The sequence below is a fragment of the Trematomus bernacchii genome, unplaced genomic scaffold (genome assembly GCF_902827165.1).
Source record: "Trematomus bernacchii unplaced genomic scaffold, fTreBer1.1, whole genome shotgun sequence".
Taxonomy (NCBI): Eukaryota; Metazoa; Chordata; class Actinopteri; order Perciformes; family Nototheniidae; genus Trematomus; species Trematomus bernacchii.
This window is the reverse complement of record NW_022987662.1, coordinates 2,943,426-2,969,552: the sequence shown is the minus strand read 5'-3', so window position 1 is coordinate 2,969,552 and position 26,127 is coordinate 2,943,426. Positions and strand designations below refer to the sequence as shown.

The window sequence follows — 26,127 nt, the reverse complement described above, 5'->3', positions numbered from 1 at the left end:
GGATTATTTACAAAAATACCAAATAGTGTTTCTTGTCTGTTACATTTACTAAAAGTATAGGCCAGTGTTCATCTATAGTCACTAATGTATTGCATTCACACACTCAAAATGGCATGTTTACCGCCAAGGAAACAGGAATTACAGGAATTAATCTAATCTCTTTGTTTTTCCACATTTGTTTTCATAGTGATGGAGATGAGGATGAAATGGCTTCACCATTGCCTACTTTCACCCAGCCCACACCTGCCACACCCTCACATTCCTCAACTTCTAGAAAGAGATCTGCACCAGTATTGGCCACTCAGCCTGCATCCAAAAAGCACTCACTTCCAAAGCTACCATCGTCTGGTTTCTACCAGCTTTCTGCAGCGTCAGATGCATCTGTAAACCAAAGGAAGCGTGGCCGAGGTGGGGCTCCCGCTCCTCAGCCAGGAAAAGGAAAAGCATCAGATAAATGTGTAAAACGCAGCCTTCTCCACAAAACGATGAAATGGTACAAGACTTTTTTTTACCATTTTGTGGACATTGCCGTGATGAACAGCTTCATTCTCCACAAGGAGCTGCACAAGATGACGAGTGACCCCAGCGGGACAAAGCCACACACACAGAAGACTTTCAGGGAGCAGCTTGCTTCTGAAATGTTGGAATTTGGAACACCTCCACCCACGATCCCCCCCCGGCCCCCCACCACCACCATGCGGGCCCAAGTTTTATGGGAAAGATGTCAGTATCAGGAAGAACTGCAGGAACTGCCATGATGCTGGCAAAAAGAAGGTGAAGACAGCTGTGTACTGCAGGAAGTGTGAGGTCCCTCTGTGCTTCACTTCCAAAAAAAATTGTTACGAGGAGTGGCATGCCTAAGTTGTAACATTGTAAAGTTTTAAATAAATCTGCTCCAATTGGAGTCAAACTTCATTTTGCATGTTTTTGTTTTTTAATTGTTTTTTTTACAACAGTTGTATTTGGATGGAATGAATACCTATAGTGATAATTCAAAGTAATAAAATGATTTTTACAGTGAAAATGGAACTGATGGTTCCCAAATTACCCAGAGGTGAGTCCGCCTGGACTTTATTTTTCTAAACCTCTCTAAAAAGGTCAAATGTCACTTGTTTTGCATCAATCTTGATACAGGGTACTTATTATGTTATAGTTTGGATTCCTAAAGCTTTTAGTCTACTAACCCATCATTCAAGGGTGGTTTTCACTATAAGTAATGGGTTTTTTTTAGGCGGAGATAGAATTTACATGTTTTTACTATGTTCCATATGAATTTATTTTAAAATAAAAACATCTATATTGATTCTGACACTTCTACATCCAACTCACAGATGTAACCTTGCTTTGAGAAAAAATATTATTAATTTACCCCTTTTAGAAGTGAAGATATAGTCTTTGTTGTGTTAGTGGCATTTTCGAGCCTGAAACCTGAAAAACAGGCTTAGGGCTTAACAGGTTAAATGTGGGGTAGGTAAATCCATCCAGTTATTTTAGCCGGTCCGGCTAAAATGATTGGTCGTACTTTTTACAGTACTACGGCTTCCACAGATGACATTTTTTTTAATTGAGTTTTTGTCAAAGCACTTAAGATATTCATTGCTATCGGGATGTTAAGAGCATTCCATGGAATATAACACAAAGTGTATCTCGAGCCGGTTTCTCAAACTTACCTACCCCACCTTTAATAGCATCAAACATATTGTCCTGCCCTTCTTTAAAACTGCAGAATATGACTAGTAGGGGAAGTTTGCAGGATTAAAAGTAAGATGAGAGTAGTCTTTAAAGTTAAGTGGTTTTAAGACTGATTTGATAAAGATTACGATTCAAGAGATGCTTGAAAAACAAACCTGTTGCTGCTTTTTACTCAAGCTCCACCAGGTGGTGCTACTTCACAGCTACTATGATAGAGACAAGCTGTCAAAAGGCTCTGACTAGATCAACCACTGCTGCGTAATGAAGTTTAAGACAATTAACATTCCCAATATCTTACATTAGCAAAAACTTCAGACCAACTACTTCTATAAGGATTTCAGTGGTGTTTCTCCTACCTAATTGCTATTTATTAAAAAGTAATAGCTTGCCATTCTTCAGAAAATGTCAGAACATATCTCCACAGGGCCTTAAAAAAAAGTTTAAAGCTGATTTTATCTTACAGTATGTCCATTTATAATAAAGTAAGTCTAAAAAATCATGAAATAGTATGTCGAAAAATATTATAGTATGTAAAAATAAATATATAGTAGTTCAAAAAAACGTCATACTAAGTTATAGTGTACTGAAAAAGTCTTAAAAACATGAAGAAATATATAATTATGCAGGTCGAACATTTGGAAAAACAGTTATAATATAGTATGTCTGAAAAGTGTCATAGTATAGAATAACCTTTTAATACATTATTTTGATCAGGGTTTCAGTATTCCTGCATATATCCTGTAACACTAAAATAAATGTTCCTGTATTGACTTCTGGGATGCACAAGAGGGCGCTATATGACTACAAGAAGAGAGAAGTACCTGTCAGATGGATCACAGTTCAAAAGTCGACTATTTGCTCCTTTTCGTGATTCCTTTGAGGCTCCTGGAGGAATTAAATGGAAAAACATGAAATAACAGACCAGCTTCATTGTGCATTCCTCATTTATTATCATGGTCCTCTTTACATTAGGTGAGGATGGTTGGAGGTCAGTCCACTATAAACCTTGTTGTGGCCGCCTAAAGTGGAATGTTCAGAAGATTAAAGCCTATCAGCGTGCTCATTTAAAAGTTACACACTATGTTTTTATAATATGATCAACCTGCTCTTACCTTGTGATGAAAACAAGATCACACCTCTGTTTGTTCAGCGTGGTTTGTACAATGCTTTGAAGACATTCTCGTTCAAAATGACAGTGGCAGTGATAACACATGAAAGTAGAATTGTTGTAGATATGTTAAATAACCTAAGAAATAGATATAGAATATGTTGTGTGTGTCATAGGTGTGAAACGAAAATAGGTTGCTTTCCAGGAACAACCTACTGTACCAGAGCAGGTCAAGGTGTTTACAGGAAATAATATAAAGTTCTGTAGTTTTTGTCTGTAATGAGCATGAAAACAGGCATTAGTTTGAAGGACATGTAAACACACATTGTAACCGACTAAACCACGTTTTCAATCTTGTGCCATCCCACATAAGGACAGTGATCAAAAAGCTAATTTGCCTACTCCACCTGTTTGAACATCAATGTGTGGAATGAGCAGAAGTTCAGCTCGAGAGTGCGGATATGTATACTTCGTCACTCTCTTTCCCTTATATCATCCTAGGGAATGACGTGAGATAAAACAGCTAGCTACAGCATTAATCTAAGTCTCATTTGCATTCCATGTTTATATCACTGAAAGTAAAGCCTCTCCAGCCACCATATAGCAACATGTGTGTAGATAGTACAGACAAACAAAGAGTGACAACAAAGCCTGGCGTGGTGCAGGCTTTTGAGTAGAAAGCTCCTAAGAAGATTGTTTTTTCCTCTACACTGTGACAGCACTGTCCTGGTGTCAGGTCTGGTGACTTATTGCATGCTGTCAGTCCTCTTCAACAGATCTGAGGTGAGTTTCAAACATGGTGGCAGTCTGGGCTCGTTTTGGCGCCATCATCCGCCTCCCAAAGCCACACCCAAACACCCCAGGGTCTTTTTCCAGCTGCTCCCCAGGGGCAAGCAGCTCTTCTGGGTACGGTTCCTCCTACTCTTCATCCAAGCCTGGTCAGGACGACTGCATGAGGCCCGTCAGCCGTTTGCCCGTCAGCGACTTGCCCTGATGGGAGGCAGAGAGATAAAGGGAGGGAGGGGGACAGCTGTCACCTTAAGAGCAGTGTGGGAGGAAAAGTTAAAGAAAAGAAAGACTGCAGAAATGTATCAAAGCTTTGGTGCTGGGTGGTAAGTGGACAACATATGATGTACCACAAGTACATCATAATGATACCACACGAAAATGCCTCGGTGGAGCAGTCATGAAAAAGTTAAAGAATTAAAAAAGGCATTGTGGTACTATGTGGAAAATCTGAAAAAGTAATAATATAGGATGTTGAAAAAATATAATATAATGAACATTTTGAAAAACGTCATAGTATAGCATGTTAAAAGATATCATGAAAAAGTCATTGTATAGTATGTAGAAAAAACGTCATAGTATAGCATGTTGAGACATTTGAAAAAAAATTCATAGTATACTACGTCACAAAAAATCATGATAAATGTCATGAACTAGTTTGTCTGAAATGGTTAGGTCAATCAGTCATGGTGTAGCATGTCTTAAAATTGTCTTAAAAAAGTCATAGTATAGCATGTCGAAAAATGTGTAAAACGTCATAGTACAGTTTGTTACAAAATATCATGAAAAGGTCAATAGTATGTAAAGAAATTGAAAAGAAAGTCATTGTATAGCAAAAAACAGAAATGCTATAATATGTAAATCTGCTGACTTTTGAAAAAAACAACTCTTTGTAATTGAATGAATGCAGTTGAAGAGTTATAAGCAGAGGGACACTCACCACACTGCGAGTGAACTTCTCCAGAGAGGTGCGTCGGCCCTGCTCCGTTTCAGGCTGAGAGTCCAAGAGAAAAATCACAAGAGGAACAGTTCAACAATTCAGTGTTTAAATAGCGTATGAATCTAACACTTGAGCAGATTTGTTCACATTATTACAGATTAAGATAGGACATGTTTCTTTTATTTTGTGTATTCTCGTCTGCCTGTAAAAACATGGGTTAGTATTTTGAGCAACGTTCATGTAGGGACAAACCAAGTCAATAAATAACGTAAAAAAAAAGACCTCTCATTCCTGCCTCCTTACAAAGCGACCTGCCTGGTATATGACCTCACTTCCTGCCGTGTGTAATCACACATTGAGTATATCAGTGATGTGCAGAGAGATCGACCTGTGGGACAAACACAGACAGACATGCTTACTTTCTTCTTTGCCATCAGCAGGTCCTGGTACACGTTGGAGCGCAGGAAGCGTGTGTAGCTATCACTTTTCATCAGTTTGTAGATGTGGTCCTAAATGGAAAGAGAAGAGGCAGAAAGAGAAAGAGACACGTGGGTTACATGCTTCCCAGGGCTTCTGTAAATCATTCTGAAACAGTGTCGTGCAAAACGTAAGGAGACAGTCACTAAGGGAGGAACGTGATGTGGCAAATTAGGAACTCACTGACAGGAAAAATGTGTAGATGTAACTTTCCCTTTCAAGCCTGTAACAGGAGAGGATTTTTGACAGAAACCCCACAAACCCCCCAGACTCTTCTTTCCGTTTCTATCTCCCAGCGAGGCGTATTCTCTGTAAATCACTCCACAATATAAACCCATTAGTAGATATTGGTGAAGCGTGTAGGAAAGACAAATGGGGCAGACAGCAGAGTGGGATAGAGTTTCTGAAGAGGCACGCCTGACACTGATCACCTGGAGAGATTTGAATTAGAAGTGTGATATAGCCGTTCTGAACGGTGCTAAACTTAGTTCCCCGCAGAGAGAGAGAGAAGGTGGGGGAAGTGAGCTTTGTGATTACTGTACACTCCATGTTATAGATCAGCTTCAATAGGATTGGATGCCTATTTCATTGTTTTATGTGGCGAGAAACACTGTTGCACTGAAAGGGAATGGTACATTTAATTTGATTTAAAGTGCTTTAGATTTGCATTTTATTGTATCTTTCAAACATGTTTAACTTGTAATGCTCGTCACTGCTGCTAGAACTAAATTATTTCCCAATTTGGAATAAATAAAGTATATATTTATCTATCTTTACACAAAATATAAACAGCATTAAAGACATAGTGCACAAGATACACATTATAAAACGACATCTAAATACATTAAATCATTAAAAAGCAAAGATAATACAAATTAAAGTAAGGGGAAATAGTATACAGGAATAAAATACTATAATAAAAGTCACAGTGCAGTCTGCAGTATTGATTTAAAAACCCTCCTGTTGTCTTCGGGTCAAATCTGACCGATTTACTACTTTCATCAATCATAACTTTTTTGTTTTACATTCGATTGCATTAAGGCTTTATGATATCCTTCACATTTGAACATATGACATTTCTGATCACCACTTTCATTGGATTTTGGATGATTTAGTCAACTTTGTAACACCCATGGTGTTCACACACACACACACACACACACACACACACACACACACACACACACACACACACACACACACACACACACACACACACACACACACACACACACACACACACACACACACACCACACACACACACACACACACACACACACACACACACACACACACACACACACACACACACACACTAAATGTGTTCCCCCCCCTTATGTGCCCAATCCCCCCACACACACAACAATTTGACACATTTCCCGCTCTTATGTGCCCATCCCCCCCACATGGATCACACCGGGCACACGCAATACATGTTCAGTGTCTATTCTTTGTATATTTACTGCAGTGTTTCATGTATACCAGTAGTCTGATACAATATTTACAGTTTGAAAGGGTGTTAAATGACATTTGGTCATGATTAATGGTTTTTGTGTTAATGTAATAGCAGTTAAAACAGGACCGGTCAAATTTGACCGCGAACACCAAAGTAAGGGGGGGAAAACGAAGACAATAGGAGGGTTAAAGAAATTAGTATGTTGTACTACTTGTACTATAACCATTCTGTAGGCTTTATATGCAGTGGACATTTGTGTTGTGATGTTTTCTGCATATTAAAAGGCAGTGGGTGTTTTATTTGTGTGTTTTATTGAATTTCACTTGAGCAAGACAGTTTAACCTTTAAACTGACAGGTGGGAATAAGGAGAGAGTGGCATTTTAAATGCATGGATTATTCTCTTGCTCTCTCTTCTGAATGTAATTTATAAATGGTACTTGTAGATAATGTTATTTCTGTGAGTGGGCGAGCGAGTTAATGAGGTTTTAAATGGATCTGGACCAATTATCTCTCAATTTTATAATGAACTGTTTCATTTCAACTGTGGATTTTAAAGAAATGTCCCTATAGGGTAATAGTATTGTTTGTTTACTACCACAGAGGCCTATAATGAGAATGTTTCCCTGCTTTATGAATCATTTTCTAATCGTGTTTTCAGAGATGGCTAAAGTACACACATCCTTTACTCAAGTAGAAGTACAGATACTCGTGTTTAAAAATACTCTGGTAAAAGTAGAAGTACTGACTAAACTTCTTTACTCAAGTAAAAGTAAAGAGGTTTCGAAATGTACTTAAGTAAAAAGTACCCATAACTAGCAGCTGTTTTAAAGAGTACCTGACCTCCCTTTATATTAATAGAACAATAATGTCATTGTTAGCTAATGAATGTTTCCATGCTGAACAACGGCAACATGACAAGGTTTTCATTGGTCCCTCTTCTTTAGAGAAGACCAGGAAATGATGGATACACGGATCGTGTTCAAATCAATAGGCACGCAATGACTCTAAATAATAATGATCACGCCACCAAACACACATTCAAACTAAAGTGACGAACCTGTTTGGAAAATGTAAGAAGTAGAAAGTACAGGTATTTGTGTGAAAAATGTAAGAAGTAAAAGTAATAAGTAGTGGAGTAAAGTACTGATACCAGAAAAATGTACTTAAGTACAGTAACGAAGTATTTGTACTCCACTACTTCCCACCTCTGCTTGTTTTTAATACAATACATTTTAAACATATGGGATTCATTCTGTTAACCCAAAAGCACTGCAGTACGTTGTGTTTTCCCACCTGTGCGTCCTCGTAGCTGTACCGCCCGGGGTCCTTCAGGTTCTGGCTGGTGCGCTCATAGCTGTGTGAGTCCAGGTTGATGGAGCTGGGCGCTCCCTCCGCCAGGAACTCGGCCCAGATGTCCTCCGCCCGCTGAGCCACGTCCTGTTGCGGCCGCCTCTTCATGTCCTGCACCGCCAGCCAGAACCTGCAGGACAGAGCACATTCATTTCAGATATTATACAGCTTAGAGAGGGTCCAAACCAACCTGATCTGCAGGCAAGAGATAAGGTTTTTTTTACAAATAATTTGACCACTTTGAACCGTTAATGAGAAAATTTGACTTGTCTTCGTTAAGAAAATAAGCTTTACTTGAAGGACCAGTTTGTAGGTTTTATGGAGATTTATTGGCACACTTGTAATATAATATTTGTAACCATGACTAATAAAATCTTCACAGAGATTAGGTGAGAAACCTGTAAAGAGGGACTTCAAATAGCCACATTTAACATTTTAAGTCCTTTATTTTGAATAATTCACTGAGGCTTTTCCCCAGTATAAGAGAGGGAAGCAGGTAATACACCGTGTTGGCCAGCAGGGGCAGCAGAGAGCCACTCAAGTGCCTTCAGCATGAGTTTGTATCTATATCGATCTGTTGATTGCTCCAGAGATAACATAATAATACAGAGAGAAACACTCTGCTGCTCTCTCTCACTCCACTTCTCATCCCTAGTCACTCTCCCTCAGTAATGCTCTCCAAAAGGCTCCCTCATAAAAGCAAGTAAAGGTCCGGAAACAGGAACAATAGAGAGCGAGAGCGAGGGGTGATCAGTGATGTGTGTGTGTGTGTGTGTGTGTGTGTGTGTGTGTGTGTGTGTGTGTGTGTGTGTGTGTGTGTGTGTGTGTGTGTGTGTGTGTGTGTGTGTGTGTCTGTTTTCTCCCTCTGTAGCTCAGAGGTATCAACAACCTTCACGTTATCTCTCACAGTTTATCCCCAGAAGAGTCTGAGGTCTCTCTCTCTCCCTCTCTCCCTCTCTCCCTCTCTCTCTCTCCCTCTCTCCCTCTCTCTCCCTCTCTCTCCGGCTTTTAGAGGTGCTAATTCTAGCTCACACTCACGTACGCATCACAAACCAAAGTAGATACTGTATATCTAAATGAGGTGTAAATGTAATATCTGTACGCAACAACTCTGTGAAATCTTGCTGAGAAAAACTTGAAATGTATTTATACTTTCAAATGCAACAAGATTAATTTGTCCTACTCTTGTCTGTCTCTCAGAGTCTGTTTTTCCTCATTGTGTTCAAGGTACCATATCTTTTGTTCTGGGAACCGGAACATCTTTCTCTTGTGATATGTTTCTTCCCATGTTTACTGTGTGCCAGTGGGTTGACATGATAGGAACCAAGTTTTCAGAGCAGTAAAAGTGCTGTATACTGTTATTCTCTTCTCACAAGTGAACAAGGACAATAAAACGATGCTATACGGTACTTCCTGTTTTTTTCCTAAAGCAGAATAAACTATCCCTTTCTTTCCCTTTCTCCACAACAACCCTAAATATAAAGTTGACAACCACTGCGCACCGCAAGATGTGTTCATATAGGAATTGTAAAAGTTCTCATGAAATGGAAAAGATAACCATACCATAAAAAGGATTAAAGAGGATTATTGAAGCATCTCCGTTTGCTCACCGCAGGTTTTCTGAGCTAAACTCTGACTCCAGGAACTTGAGGAAGAGCTCCTGTCCCGCCGGGTCCTTCAGCGCCTCCTCCAGAGAGAACCCCCACTTCTTCACCCGCTGCTGACTGGGCTCCTTACTGGGAGAGAGGGGAGATCAAAGAGAGTATAAACATCCACCTGATGCTTGAACAGGAAGGCCACGATAGAATAGAGATTAGAAATGACAAGGGAATTGTGAATAAATGCTAAGTAGTGCTGACGTGAAAACAGAGGCAGGAATACATCTTAAAAACCTGATTTGCTATCAGTCATCTAAGTGCTGATGTTGATGTGGGATTGGTGTCGGGAAAGCAGCGCATTATGCCAACGTTCATCTGAAATCAATCTGTTTTAATCTCTGCAGGGAATATATTTCCTCCTATCATGCAATTAATCTATCCGTCTGAATTATTAAACTACATTAGGCACAATTATTATACGTCTGCTCTAATTAATTCCTGCATAATTCAGAACAGGCCGGGAGTGCAGAGCAGAGTGCAAGTGTTGAGAGCTGCAGCACCTCTCCAAACAAAATACAAAAAATGAAACTACTTTCAACAAAACAACTCTGCAGTAAACATTTCAGGATCAGGAAACAAAGTAATGTCAATTTTCAATTAAAAAAGGTCAGATTTCACCCCACGTAAAAACGTAATAAACATAATAACATCTACTGTGTAACTCACACGCTTATAATAATAATAATGGGTTCCATTTATAAAAGCACTTCATATTCGAATTCAAATCCCGAAGTGCTACAGGCAGTGAGCATGAACAGTATAAATAGACATGACACAACACGGTAGAATTAATAAAAAGCAATACAAAATAAATATTATATTGGCCAGCACTCAAACCCATTGTACGTGATAGGCTAAGGGGCGGGACATCTTTAAGCGGCTGACCAATAACAACAGAGCCGGCCAGCTAACCAATCAGAGTTGACTGGGCTCTGGTTTCAGACAGAGGGTGAAAAGCGGTGCTGCAGCACAGGCAGTATGAGAAAAATAAAGAGCTTTTTGAACATGAATACCCTAATAATGAGAACAATATGTCTTCTACCATTTAGGAGGAAGTGTCCATCGGACGTGAAAATGAAAACGTCGTGGTTTTGTACCTGGCCTCCAGTTCCCAGAGGGAGGGGTCGTCGCTGGTCCAGGGATTAGCCGGTTCCTGAGCCGTCACAAACTGGTCGTAGTCCATGTACTGGTCAGTGTAGCTTATCAGACTGACACACACACACACACACACACACACACACACACACACACACACACACACACACACACACACACACACACACACACACACACACACACACACACACACACACACACACACACACACACCACACACACACACACACACACACACACACACACACACACACACACACACACACACACACACACACACACACACACACACACACACACACACACACACACACACACGGGCAGATTAATCATCAAGTTAAGAGAGAAAGTTTGCCATGGCCATTTGTTCAATGAGATTCATATTTCCTGTTTACCTGAAGGCTTTCAGAAGTTAATTGAGTAAATTATGCAAAAACAAATCGTGAAGCAGGAGCATCTGTTCTGATCAAAAGCTGAGATGTGAACCTCCTGCCTCTCTTTGATAGTCTGAGATAAACACAAACCGAGAGACGCAGCGAAGAAGAAAAGGCATCAACAACAGCAGGGCTCTGAAAAGGTTTTAATGATCACAGTCTAAACCGTAATTTAATAATCTACTATAACAGATTGTGATTTCTTTCCTACGGTATGTTAGTCACTCTAGCATTCTTCAAAGAATACACTTTGACGGCTCTTAATCAGACCTGTAGTTCGCAAACACAGCAGGCTAATTCTACAGTTTTAGCAAAATCAAATGGAGGATGTCAGACAATCGAGACCAGAGTGTAGATGTAATGACAAACACTGGTCTCAGATCAGTGCAAAGTAAAGTATGCAACCACACAAGCCAAGAATCAGGACCAAGCACAGCGACAACCTGAACAGAATCCATTCAAACCCGCACTCTGTTTAGTGTTCATGCACTCTCAGAATTGTGCATGTGTTTAGTTGAACTAAAGTCAAACGATATGTTCTCCTTACTTTTAAAGCTTTGCACTTCAGTAGTTTGCATCCAGAGAAATACACCCCAAATGAAAAGAAAAGTCAAATCTATTAAACTGGAAGTGAAGCATCGTCCTGTGAGAGCCTGCCCAGTGTGCATCCATCAGGTTTGATCATGTCTAACAGATTAGCTACAAAGACTGCATGTTATCATAAAACCCTTTTCATCAAATCAGGATTTTTGCACTCGTAAATTGTTCTAATGAATCTTTACTTGTGCATGGACTTCAATAATGTTGTGCTTAGCTTCATCCAAGACTTTTATTCGTCATACCTTTGAGACAAATTGAACTAAAGTAAAAGGAAACCACGCTTCAACAAACCGCTGTACATGTTACAAATATGTTTTCTCCATGCAGCAGTTCAAGTTTACACATTTGTTCACATCATATGTTTTCTAATTTCAACCTTAGGTCAATCAACAGGAAACAGTTCAACCAACATGAGTGCCCACTCACCCAAAGAGTGATCATACTTGAGAAATGATTCCTAATGTGAAGTGATTTAAAAAAAAAGAAGCGATGATGCTAGTAGTTTAATCGCCCAACATGACTGATGTTGTGTGACATGTTGTTTCTTGCAGTTATTGGGGAAACGCAGCTGACTATCTGCTCTGTTGAGCACAAATTAAACTCTGTAGAGGAGTCAGGAGGTCAAAGGGTCAGAGAGGCGGAGCAGTAATCACAGTTTCTGCTCCGCTGGAAGCTAACGGCTCGCCGACTGACTGAGCAGAGGATGGGAACGACAGGGAAGCAAACAGAGGAGAGTCTGCCAGACATGAGGGGGGGCTAGAAAGGCAAGGCAATGCAAGTGTATATAATTGGCACCTTTCAACACAAGCATCCGGACTAAAACCACCAGACTCAGGGACAGTTTCATCCCACAAGCCATAAGACTATTAGACATCTGCACTTTGAAACAATATCCATAACATTCATCTGGCTGCTACTTAGAAATTATTATTGCACTATTTCAATTTTTTTTTACTATTTTTCTTTTTGTATTTACTTTTTGTTGGTGGAGCCTGGGACCTAAGATTTTCATCGTCATAACTACACTGTAGCTATGTTCGTATGACCAATAAAAGCCTTGAACCTTGAACCAAGGTAATTCAAAGTGCTTAACAAAAATGAAAGACATGGCATTTAAAAACAGTCATTAAAAAGCAAAGATAATAAAATAAACATTAAAAGAAAAAATACAGGAATAAAAGTTTACAGTGCAGTTTAAGATATGAATAGTTCAATTAAAAGCAGCGGCAAGAAGAAAAGTCTTCAGCCTTGAAAGACCTTTACTTGCAGACAAATATGTTTTTGCCGGACAATGTGGACACAATAACAAGAAGGCCTCCACAGCGTAACACAATTAAAACAATAAGCCCATAATGAATGTAAGATTTGTGAAGCCTACAATTTGTGCTTTAAGGCTGTGGCAACCCTTTAACCTCTTTCATATTATTATTTTTATTAATCTACCTGTACAATGTGATATTTAAACAAATCTACTTGTTTCAAGTACGTTCAAATATCCAAGTGCCGTTTTCAGTGTTCAGTTCTAGTGCAGCAATATGATGAAATGTTTCTTGTTTAACACTGTGTCAAAAAAATCCTACGGCAATGGCTTTTATTTTTATAAAGGTGCATTTTAGGACTGCAGCCAAAAGAAGAACCTCGCAGAGCCCACAGAGCATTTCTGTTTTTATCGTCACTTCTAATATCTCCTCCTCTTTGCAGGACACAATTACAAATGAAAAGATTAGATAGGGCAGCCTTTATTTTTCCTTTCTGTTGCATTGGCTGTGGCATAGATGGGAGTGACATGGATGCTGGCCTGTGCCTTGACCTTTGACCCCTATTCCAAATTGCCGAATGGGGGAAATGAAGGACATCCATGGAGAGAAAGCAGAACCTACTAAACCCTGCAACCCACCCTAGTCAGACCCTTAAGGCCCTGACACACCAAACTGACACCAAAGAACACGTCCTGACGGAACACGACTGTTGTGTCGCCTCACGTCTCCTGCGTCTTGGCCAACAGTCGCACTGGACTCGACTTCAGCCGACGGCCAAGTAGCACGTACGAACTGCGCATGCATGAATTGCAATAACTCTCCTTACCAGCAGGCGGCGGTAGTGTGTATTCGTCATTCAAAAGAGGCAACAACCGGAAGACAGACTGCGTGATACACCGAGAGAAGAAGAACAGACTGCGTGATATAAACAAACAACAAATAGCGTGTGCGTTCCATTTCGGTTTCTTCATTCCAGATCACCACGATAAAAAATAAAACTCTTGCGTCCAGGTGAGATGAAAATGAAAAAGAATAGCCGTCTGTGTGTGCCTTCTTAATCGTTTGTTTGGGTCCCTCACTTCCGTTTCGCTTCTCATGCACTGATTCGCTAAGCTTAACAGCCAATCAGAGTGATTTATTTTGCCGACGGCATTTAACCGACAGCCTCCTGATTCAACATGTCGAATCGGCGGCGGAAGGTGTCGGCACGGCCGAAAAGACACGACGGTGCAGGACACACCAATTTGAGTAGGGCGACAGGACGCTCATCGACGGCCAGACATCTATCGACGCCGAAATCGGCCCGGTGTGTCTGGGCCTTTACACAAACATCAACGGCACACACGCTGTAGAAGTAAAGCCCTTCTTATATGTCCATACATGATAAACCAGATGAGGTCTCACAAAAAGTCTCCTCTACACACCACCGCTCTACAGATTTAATAAAAGGGAAGTCAGCATCAATGTGTCTGATTATAGAGAGAGAGCCTCTGAAGGAAAAAGAATGGTGTCTCCTTCTCAAGGTAAGACATACTTGTTCAGTGTTTGAGTGAGACTTTAGTTTACCTTTCAGCCACTTTAGACATCTTCATACGGTGACGATCGATCTGGGTGTTCAGGAATAAGATCTGAAAGAGGACACGACAGATGGCAGTGTTTGCTGATTTTGTACGAGAACAGCAAACAAACCGGAAAGTAAACGTCTTCAATTTTCTAAAATAACAGTGGAGGACAAGTATAACTCTATTGCTAACATAAGAGAGAAAGACCATGTTTGAGTTGGTTGGCAGCTTCGGTGGAAATGTAAGTGCTACTGTTTCAAAGTCAAAGTCAAAGTCAAAGTCAGCTTTATTGTCAATAATTCTACATGTTGTACATCCAGAAATATCGTTTCCCGCAGTCCTACAGTGTGACATATATACATTAAACAAAACAAAGGGCCTAGATAACCGGGGTATACAGTTTAAAATGTTAATAATATAATTTAAGTGTTCAAAGTACAGTTACAGTTTCTTATTATTAAGACCTATTTCCCCATGAACCAGCTGCATCTGTGCATTTGTGCTTGTTTTTTTGTGGTGAAAATCAATCTCTCTTTGTGCGAGAAAGTAGCAGTTCCTGCCAAACGTACATAGCAGAGTGCAAAATGCAGTGGAGAGTCTGTCCATTTTTCATGGAATGCTTAAAATTCAATGATGGCGGAGTAAAAATGATATACTGTAGCAACTAAAGTTTTTCTTTACATGAGTTTCTCGCAAATACTTCATAGACACATTTGTACCTCTTTCTCTACGTCCTCTTTGGTGCCCTTCCTGCAGTGGTGTGAGGGAGTGTGTATGGGGCTCTGAGACTGTGTTCCCTCCTCCACCAAACCATACACCGACTGAGAGTTTGAACATGAGGAGAGAGGAGAAGTGGGAGAAATAAAAAGAGACATACATTGTGTACTTATTATTGTCTTAAGGCACAAACACAAGGGATACATTTCAGTTATTAAATATGATTCAAATCAAATCAAATCAAGTTTTATTTATATAGCACATTTTTAAAACGATTTTTAGTCGAGCCAAAGTGCTGTACATACAATAAAATACTTTACAACAAATACAACAGCACAGTTTGTACAGAATATCAGTATGAGGAAACGACACCCTTGCTGCATTAGTAATCTCTTAAGGAACAGTGCTGATATGATCAAGTCATTGGTAAACAGGTACCAGTCATTTAGAGTATTTTAAGGACAATGCCACTTTAACACCCTTGTAAATGGAGGTTATACCTTCTTAACTCTATGGGGGTTCTTCATGCGTCTACATTTCCTGATGTCCATCTCTGTCGTGTTCACACATCCAGGCTGAAGGAAACATGAGCAAAAAAACATTACAGTCACAGAGTCCTTTTGATTCCAAGTAACCCCAAAGAGAGCTCTGGAATAATAGAGAAGAGGCACTTTGTGTATATGAGGAAGATGAGGTAGGCGTGTACACTGTGCACGGACAGGCTCACCACAGGTCTGTGGACGTCCCAGAAGGCTCTCTCCTGGCTGTCCAGGATCTTCCTCTCTGTTTTATCCTTTTTCCTGTCGATCCTGCACGTGAGATCAGTCAGAGTGAGAAATACAGCATGCAGCTCCCCTGGCATCAACATTACATGTAGCAATTGAATCAGGATAGAAGGATGAGAAAGGGAAAGAGACAGTCTGGAGATTATTATAAGTCTATACGTTCATCACTTTTTAACAATATTCAAGCTCATGTGCTCAAAGCTTTTGGCACGCGCCTCTGCACCAGTTTCTGAGTGTGTGTGTGCGTGTGCGTGTGTGCGTGTGTGTGTGTGTTTGTTTGTTTGTACTGCTACTTATGTGTTCATACTGCTGCACCTCCACAATTTGGTAGGCTCTGTAGACAAATCAAAAGCATGGACGGTATTCCTTTGTGCAATGCTGATGGTTATGTACTGTTCAATTACCATTAGTCCACCACGTGTACTAATGTACAGGAGGCTGCACAAATGTTGATAGGATGGTATTACTACAGAAGAAACAATTACATTTGCTACTAGAAAGTAACCAATAGTAAATGGACTTACTGTAAATACTTTTACTTGAGCTAGTGTTTCTTTTTACGCAAGTAAAGTATCTGAATATTCATGACAACCTGACGAAATTGTAACTCATGAAACAAAACCCCTAAAAGGATTGACATACTCATCATGTCATATTTTGGGTTGCATGTACAGATAAGAGTGTGAAGACTCTGCAGAGGTCTTGTGTTTCTGTTTGCATTTAAAGGTATTAGGACCAAAATTGTTCTCCACTGTTTATTTGCCTAAATAAATCAGAGGTAGCCATCTTGTCTTCTTGATCCCTTCTCTGTCTTCATTTTCTCATTTTGAATGTGTTCGATAAGCATGCTGCCTATCATCGCTGGTCAATAAGATGTATCATCTTTGTTTACCTCAGAAACATGAAGCAGTAGACCTGCTGTGCCCTGATAACACAGGACAGGTCATTTATTACATGAGGCTTAATGGAGTCAGTCAGAAACACTCACTGCTCATGATATGGAGGTGTCACACTTTTGATTTGACTGTGTTGTTTATATTACTATGTATTTTCTTTCTTAGGTGTGAATGACAATCGCTGAATGCATTGTATTTTCATAAGTTGCCTTGGTAACAGATTGCACTTACTTGACCTGGGCCTCAGCCTGCATGTAGATAAACTCCCACTTCCTGGCAAAGGCTCGCTGCAGCCTGGCGAGGTTCTCCTGTTGGAGAGAAAGAGAAAGAGAAACAGTGAGATGTTGAGGTCAAAATCTCTAAGAAAAGAATTAATATAAATAAATAAAATCAAGTCTTAAAACATTGCACAGTTTAGCAATTTTCTCAGATGCATTGTGTCACTTGCACCGGTCTCTTGCACAAGTTAATCACCATTTCTTATTGCACTGCTTTTATTTATTTGTATGTCTAATATCTCATACTGTAGGAGAAGCTGGGGATTTTCATAGCCTAACTACTTTTGAATCTATAATACACACATAAATGTGACCTTTAAGAGCTTTTTTCTGCCCCAAAAGCTTGACGCAGATATCAATACTAATAAGTATCAATACAAAGATATATTAGGAAGTATTGATCTGTGTAAAGATGGAATATCCAGCACTCACCGCCTCATAATCTGCCAGCTCCAGCCTGGTCTTGTTCTGCATGGTCCTCTTGCACAGGTAAATGGCTGTGAGAGGGACAGAGAAGATGGAGGATTAATCAGTACACACTCCCCCCTTCATCCAGGCATCTCACCCCCCTTCATCCAGGCATCTCACCCCCCCTTCATCCAGGCATCTCGCCCCCCTTCATCCAGGCATCTCACCCCCCCTTCATCCAGGCATCTCACCCCTCTTCATTCAGGCATCTCACCCCCACCTTCATCCAGGCATCTCACCCCCCTTCATCCAGGCATCTCACCCCCCTTCACCCAGGCATCTCACCCCCCTTCATCCAGGCATCTCACCCCCCCTTCATCCAGGCATCTCACCCCCCTTCATCCAGGCATCTCACCCCCCTTCATCCAGGCATCTCACACCCCTTCATCCAGGCATCTCACCCCCCTTCATCCAGGCATCTCACCCCCTTTCATCCAGGCATCTCACCCCCCTTCATCCAGGCATCTCACCCCCCTTCATCCAGGCATCTCAAACCCCTTCATCCAGGCATCTCACCCCCCCTTCATCCAGGCATCTCATCCCCCTTCATCCAGGCATCTCACCCTTCTTCATTCAGGCATCTCACCCCCCCTTCATCCAGGCATCTCACCCCCTTCATCCAGGCATCTCATCCCCCTTCATCCAGGCATCTCGCCCCCCATCATCCAGGCATCTCACCCCCCCTTCATCCAGGCATCTCACCCCCCCTTCATCCAGGCATCTCACCCCCCTTCACCCAGGCATCTCACACCCCTTCATCCAGGCATCTCACACCCCTTCATCCAGGCATCTCACCCCCCCTTCATCCAGGCATCTCGCCCCCCTTCATCCAGGCATCTCACCCCCCTTTCATCCAGGCATCTCACCCCCCTTCATCCAGGCATCTCACCCCCCCCTTCATCCAGGCATCTCACACCCCTTCATCCAGGCATCTCACCCCCCCTTCATCCAGGCATCTCATCCCCCTTCATCCAGGCATCTCACCCTTCTTCATTCAGGCATCTCACCCCCCCTTCATCCAGGCATCTCACCCCCCTTCATCCAGGCATCTCATCCCCCTTCATCCAGGCATCTCGCCCCCCATCATCCAGGCATCTCACCCCCCCTTCATCCAGGCATCTCACCCCCCCTTCATCCAGGCATCTCACCCCCCTTCATCCAGGCATCTCACCCCCCTTCATCCAGGCATCTCACACCCCTTCATCCAGGCATCTCACACCCCTTCATCCGGCATCTCACCCCCCCTTCATCCAGGCATCTCGCCCCCCCTTCATCCAGGCATCTCACCCCCCCCTTCATCCAGGCATCTCACCCCCTTCATCCAGGCATCTCACCCCCCTTCATCCAGGCATCTCACCCGCCCTTCATCCAGGCATCTCACCCCCCTTCATCCAGGCATCTCACCCCCCCTTCATCCAGGCATCTCACCCCCCTTCATCAAGGCATCTCACACCCCTTCATCCAGGCATCTCACCCCCCCCTTCATCCAGGCATCTCACCCCCCTTCATCCAGGCATCTCACCCCTCCTTCATCCAGGCATCTCACCCCCCTTTATCCAGGCATCTCACCCCCCCCCCTTCATCCAGGCATCTCACACCCCCTTCATCCAGGCATCTCACCCCCCCTTCATCCAGGCATCTCACCCCCCCCTTCATCCAGGGCACTCACCCCCCCTTCATCCAGGCATCTCACCTCCCTTCATCCAGGCATCTCACCCCCCTTCATCCAGGCATCTCACCCCCCTTCATCCAGGCATCTCACACCCCCTTCATCCAGGCATCTCACACCCCTTCATCCAGGCATCTCACCCCCCCTTCATCCAGGCATCTCACCCCCCCTTCATCCAGGCATCTCACCCCCCTTCATCCAGGCATCTCACCCCCCCCTTCATCCAGGCATCTCGCCCCCCTTCATCCAGGCATCTCACACCCCCTTCATCCAGGCATCTCCCCCCCCTTCATCCAGGCATCTCACCCCCCCTTCATCCAGGCATCTCACCCCCCCTTCATCCAGGCATCTCACCTCCCTTCATCCAGGCATCTCACCCCCCCTTCATCCAGGCATCTCACCCCCCCTTCATCCAGGCATCTCACACCCCTTCATCCAGGCATCTCACACCCCTTCATCCAGGCATCTCACCCCCCCCCCTTCATCCAGGCATCTCATCCCCCCTTCATCCAGGCATCTCACCCCCTTCATCCAGGCATATCACCCCCCTTCATCCAGGCATCTCACCCCCCCTTCATCCAGGCATCTCACCCCCCCTTCATCCAGGCATCTCGCCCCCTTTCATCCGGCATCTCACCCCCCCTTCATCCAGGCAGCTCACCCCCCCTTCATCCAGGGCATCTCACCCCCCTTCATCCAGGCATCTCACCCCCCCCTTCATCCAGGCATCTCACACCCCCTTCATCCAGGCATCTCACCCCCCCCTTCATACCAGGGCATCTCACCCCCCTTCATCCAGGCATCTCATCCCCCCTTCATCCAGGCATCCAACCCCTCATCCAGGCAGCTCATCTACCCCCCCTTCATCCAGGGCATCTCACCCCCCCTTCATCCAGCATCTCACCACCCCGCCTTCATACAGGCATCTCACCCCCCCTTCATCCGGCATCTCACCCCCCCCTTCATCCAGGCATCTCACCCCCCCTTCATCCAGGCATCTCACCCCCCCTTCATACAGGCATCTCACCCCCCACCCGCCTCACCTCCCATGGCTGGAGAGTGTAATCAGTGTTGCCTGTCCACCTCTCTGTTACTTTAGGATGATGAGGTGAAGTGTGAAGAGGCACTAAGCCCTAAACTCTGTCTGCCTCTGTGACGCATGAAGGGCAGGAAGTGGAGCGGTGAATGAGAAAATCTGTTGACAAGCCCCCTCTACAGTGGAGGGTACGAGAAGTGCTACAGTGCAGGGGCAGGTCATTTTATTTATATTCAGGTATCTTATAAATAGGCTGGATGAGTCTTTTAAAGGAAGTGCTTGTTATGTTGATCCATTTTTTCCATGCCAACTGCTGTCATGTTTTAAAGTAGGTAGGCGTAGATCTTATGCAAATGAACACATTGCTTATATTGTTAAATATCCAATTGGTATTCCACTCATAGCTTTACCCATTAGTCACTATGTACTAATTCTACTTTACGAATCTCTGCACATAAAGTATTAAGTAAGACGTTTATCTATACAGTATTTAATTCTGCATAGAAGAGTTACATTGAGTGAGTCGAGCTCTAACGTCACGCTGCAAATATTCCCTTACAGCAACACAATCATTATTTGTCTGTATTTAATTAACTGTGGCTCAGCAACGATAAGGCAAGGCAACTTTATTTATACAGCACCTTTCAACACAAGGCAATTCAAAGTGCTTTACATGAATGAAAAACATTAAGAGCATTAAGAAATAGTGGTTGACAGAGGGTTTGTAGAAAGCATTTCTTAAGTGCTGTTTTGGGATTCAAATTGATCCTAAATGAGGTCCTTATATAGAGAAGTCTCACAGTAAATCTATTGTTAATTGTGTTGTGCTGTTTTTGAAGGGGAATGGCCTCCATGTTAGCCTTATAATCACATAAAAGCACTGTGAATTGAATTTACAGTCAATTAAGGCCTTGGTTCTAACAGCACTCACTCATTACTGTGTTTTTGTGCTAATTGATGATACTACTTTTTTCACTTTAAACACTATAAAAATCAATTGGATGAATAACATTGATTCTTCAAATATGGACGAACACATGTTACAGAGGACTTATCGCAAAAATGTGCAAGAAAGAAAATAGGACTAAATGTGTCCCACTTACCATAGTCCGTGTTCTCAGGCTCCCAACAGTTGGACGGCCAGAAATATGGAGCCTGACGAGAAACAAGTGAAAAGGTGAGAGTGGAAAACTGTGGATCAACCAGTGGTTAGTGACTAAAAAACAGAGTCAAATCCTTGCAGGTGTTTGTATACTTTTAAGACTTTCCGATGAAATCTGAGGAGGCGACAACCTTTGTGAGATTGTTGTTTTTGCCTCGGAGACACATCAGTGCACCTGATTGCTTTGCACCACTATGTGGGCAATCAGAATATGTGTATTATCAGTATTGAACAGACTCCTAATACTTTTTGTTCCCTGGTTAGAGGCATCCTGGGATGTTGCAGAGGCGTGGGAGTACTGCAGCAACACAACAAAACGAGTAGCAATGGAAGCTGCAAAACAAACAGTTGGGAAGCAGAATAATAAAGCCAGCAGGCGAGGAACAGATGCTGATTGGATGATGTTTGAGATAGCTGGGAGGAGATTTGAATCACAGTTTCAAAAGCATTCACTTGTTTCAATAAAAACAGAAATTGTTAATTGTTTTTCACTTTCCTCTTTTGTGTTTCTCTTTGATTAGCACTTAGTTTACCTCGAAAATGAAACGCTACTGAATGGTCTTTATGAATCTTTTTATGTCGAACAGCCCTCGACTTCTCTTCCACTTCACTTTGAATGAAAAGCAAGGTCAAAGCTTGATAATGTGAACTGCCGTCTCCTTTAATTAAAGAGCTCCTCCAACAACTCCGTGAAGAGGAAGGAAGGAATGAAGATGCTACACAGAGATCATTTTTCGCCACGTGCCATTTCCCACTGAGTAATGTCATAACGTTGTTTCCCATTTTTAATTAGGACATTCTGGTTAGAACAGTCTGGCTTAATTAATCTGTGACTTCAATGCCACCGTTTTATCTGCGAACAATGGAGGAGTAAAATGTCAGCACGCTTTCCTTTCCTTTTTGTCCCTTGATGAGACTACACTTTGTGTCTCAGTCAGGCTTTTGGTTTCCTCCTACTCACACCCGGCTTCACTCGCTCGCTTGATGAATATTTGAACAGATCACCATTCATTTTTAATAGGGTCACAGGATCCCAACATAGTACTGAAGAAGCTGCAGACAGGGACTTGTGTTTCATCAAGATTGGTGTGTTGTAATTCCCAAACAGGCAAAGTAATCTTAAGGTTATTAAGGTCTGTATGAAAAATAAGCGCCTCCACAATCAGATTAACCTCGCCTGCTCATATCTCTCACACTATAATGCTGGATTAGTTTGAGCTTAGGTCTGATTTGAAAGGCACAGGGCAATTTGCAGTTATAGAAGAACAACAACGATTGTAATCCGTTTATAATAAAGTGCCATTATTAGACCCATGTGTAAAGCCATTACTCACAAGCTAACATTTCTTGCAAATTTACAATTGTTACACAAGGATGACGCCAAATTCAGGGTGGCTTATTTTCTATAGAGATCGGTTTGAGTTTCTGAAAACTAAAAAGGTTGCCTCAATATTTCTTCCTGTCTCCATGTGCATACTGTCCCAAATGTGTCTATATTTAATGTTGCATAAAAACATTAAATATCTCAAATGTGCAGTCCATTGAAAATACAATGGACGTTATCTAATTCATAAGGTCTCTTTCCACATCTTATGTTACATAACGTAGAATACCACTCTTAGGAATGACCTCACACTGCATGGAAATGTTAACAATGTTTAAAAAATCAATGTGTTGGCCGTCATGGCAACATTTGATATACCACTCAGTATCAGGTGATAAAAGAGACGTTCAATTACATATTTCAGGATCGTTAAGAGATGGTGTAACCCTAAACCTATAAGATTAACACTGAGTATTGAGTACTAGAAACCTAATTTCACAGAACTAACTTGGTTGCACTCTGAGGATCAGTCTAGACTGTAAATCACAACAGTCTCTACTAGACCACCACACAATACAGGCTGTAACGCCACTGCTGTGCAATAACAAACACATTCCCCCACTGAAGGGCATGGAAGGATTTCTGATTCTGATGATCCAAATAAACACTATCTATTGATACTAAATGTTGCCACTTCTCCTGTTTTTATAATCGCTCTCTGCTCACCTGAAAGCGGTAGAAAGTGCCGTCGTCTTTGAGGGAGAGGACGTGGTCTGAGATGGGGAAGAAGTACCCCTGAGCTGCGATGAGACTCCCGATGTGCATGGCCTCAGCTGTGAGAGGACGAGAACAAGAAGCACTGATCAGTACTCAGCTCTTCACATATTATCTGTGATACAATATCCACTTGGATGTAATCAACTAAGCTGTGGAAATATCAGGAAAATGACATTAAAATACACGCTTTTGAGTGAGAAATGACTAAAATACATGAAGTAGCTGACTTTTCAGAATATATGAATATCCAAACATGTAAAATAATGTTTATGAGTCACTTTTAAAGTGTTTTATTTCGATAGCCTGCTGAATCTTTCTGAATTTAAATTGGATTTCAGCCCAGGGTTGGTTTGAGGGGAGGATGTACATGGATGACTCAAAGATTCAATGTCCAGGCTGTGGGATCTGAACCAACAATAAACACTGACTCCCACCACCATGCCTCGGGTCAGGTCAACCACACAACAGTTTGAAAGCAAAATATAGCTTTCCTTTCTTTCTTCCCTGCTCATTCTGTGCTGTCTTTGCCAATGTTGCCAACTCATCCCAACAGCCTTTTCTGTGAAAATGTTTGAGTGACTTTTGGTAAGTGTAGGTGCAAAAATCTTCTGTTATGTATTTCAATCATGGCAGTGTGTATGCTTCTTAAAGTATGACATTCAGTGCTTACCACAAACTGTATAACCTTTCATATACCGGGCTGCTGTGAGAAACTTATCTAGCAGTAGACCCCAAGCCTGTTTTTCAGGTTTCAGGCTCGAAAATGACATGCCCAGAACAAATGACTATAACTTCACTTCTAAAAGGGTTAAATTAATAATATTTTTTCTCAAAGCAAGGTTACATCTGTGAGATGGATGTAGATGTGTCAGAATCAATATAGATGTTTCTGTGTCAGAGTGAATTCAGATGGAACATAGTAAAAAAGTGTAAATTCTTACCTCTGCCTAACAAAAAACCATTACTTATAGTGAAAACCACCCTTGAATGATGGGTTAGTAGCCTAAAAGCTTTAGGAATCCAAAGTATAACATATAATAAGTACCCTGTATTAAGATTGAGGCAAAACAAGTGAAAATTGACCTTTTTAGAGATATTTAGGGAAAAACAGTCCAGGCGGACTAAGCTTTGGGCACATTTGGGCACATCTGGTTTCATCAGTGCCATTTGATCTTTTTCAGGTACCAGACTGTAACAATCATGTTTATAACATTGAATCATCACTATAGTTATTCATTCCATCAAAAAAAAAAAAAAAAAAAAAATTATTGTAATATTTAACCTGCTAATTATGATCATGGATTTGAAAACTGATGTTGTTTATTTGCTATGTTCTGGCTGCTAGCTCAGTGAATTATTGCCTGCAGTGATGGGGTGTATACCCATGGAATCTGTGGAATCTCAGCTTTCAGATGATGTGTTGTTTGTGCAGAAAGTATAATTATAAATTATCATTTTTGTGAGTTATGAGCAGAGTCATTAGTCCGTATTTGCTAAGGGCTCATTGAAAGGCTTCTTGTGGGAATTATTATTATTATTTTTTTATTATTTTTTGTATAGTCAGTTAGCTGAGTTTCTTCCCGTCAGCTGGGTGTGGAACATTAATAGTTTCATAAATGACACTTCAGAGATCACACTGGTGCTAGCAGATGTAGCATTTTCGGACCCTTCGGCGTGTCCGTGGGGTTTAACAGATTTAAAGCAATTTCTCCACATGAAGATAAATGTTTCCCTGTGTTTTATATTGCACATTATACATTTGACAGCCACATAATGTCCAACTCAAATAATTGGTTATTTGTGCCTGCAATAATCTAGAACTGGGAAATGCTGCATCCAGTAGATTCTGTATTTCCGTTTTCTTTACTAAAAAAACGAAAGCTTTTGTTGTCATGGGAGGCTGTTTCCTTTAACAAAGTTATTATTTAGCAGGGTGTTATCGTCTGTCAGACCTCACCTGGATCCTCTATGGCCAGGTTCTTCATCAGCCACTGAACAATATCTGTACCTGAGAAAGGACAGAGGAAAAACACAGATGTTATTACAGTAAGTGCATGGTGGCATGTAAGAATATGGGGGGGGAAAAGATCAAAGAAGTAATAAAGAAATGAAAGGTTCTTTTCATCCTCTAATCTTTTGAACCACATTTTAAGGCTGAATTTAAAGTATATAATTTATTCACCTTTAAATAAAAAACTGAACAAGAAAAGATGGATCAAATAAAATATACACAATGACTTCCATTGGGTCTAAATTCATAATTAGTAAATAACGACAAATGACATTTCCCAAATGACCTATAAACTGAAAACACCGAGTTATCTTGGTAAAAGGTAAAAGTCCTAAAATGCCCAAATGTAAAGTTATCTTATCCCACTGACCTTCAGAGCAGAAATATTCAGAGAATGTATCTTTTAAAATAGCTAAAGAAGATACTAAAAAGCATTTTGTCATGGCGGGGAGAGAATCATCTCATGTGTTCTTCTTTCTCTCAGTCCATGTTTTAATTCTTCATCATTCATTGGTTTTTCTTGCCCCCAGCGATCAGCTTCAAACATTTGAGCTGCTACTCTA

General features: G+C 41.6%; 1 protein-coding gene across 1 annotated transcript in view; it reads right to left on the bottom strand.

Moving 5' to 3' along the window:
* Window positions 1-2,436: 2,436 nt before the first annotated feature.
* Window positions 2,437-26,127, bottom strand: part of LOC117486874 (regulator of G-protein signaling 6-like) — a 79,886-nt gene continuing 56,195 nt past the window's right edge. Inside the window, exons 4-18 of the mRNA XM_034135458.1 lie at window positions 25,511-25,561; window positions 23,503-23,609; window positions 21,394-21,445; window positions 17,550-17,614; window positions 17,071-17,147; window positions 15,886-15,967; window positions 15,659-15,733; window positions 15,161-15,262; window positions 14,446-14,507; window positions 10,568-10,678; window positions 9,423-9,548; window positions 7,756-7,942; window positions 4,946-5,035; window positions 4,527-4,580; window positions 2,437-3,790 (exon numbers count right to left, since the gene is read on the bottom strand). Coding sequence (XP_033991349.1) covers window positions 3,740-3,790; window positions 4,527-4,580; window positions 4,946-5,035; window positions 7,756-7,942; window positions 9,423-9,548; window positions 10,568-10,678; window positions 14,446-14,507; window positions 15,161-15,262; window positions 15,659-15,733; window positions 15,886-15,967; window positions 17,071-17,147; window positions 17,550-17,614; window positions 21,394-21,445; window positions 23,503-23,609; window positions 25,511-25,561 — 1,292 coding nt within the window. The 3' untranslated portion in view covers window positions 2,437-3,739. The remainder of the gene's footprint in view (window positions 3,791-4,526; window positions 4,581-4,945; window positions 5,036-7,755; window positions 7,943-9,422; window positions 9,549-10,567; window positions 10,679-14,445; window positions 14,508-15,160; window positions 15,263-15,658; window positions 15,734-15,885; window positions 15,968-17,070; window positions 17,148-17,549; window positions 17,615-21,393; window positions 21,446-23,502; window positions 23,610-25,510; window positions 25,562-26,127) is intronic.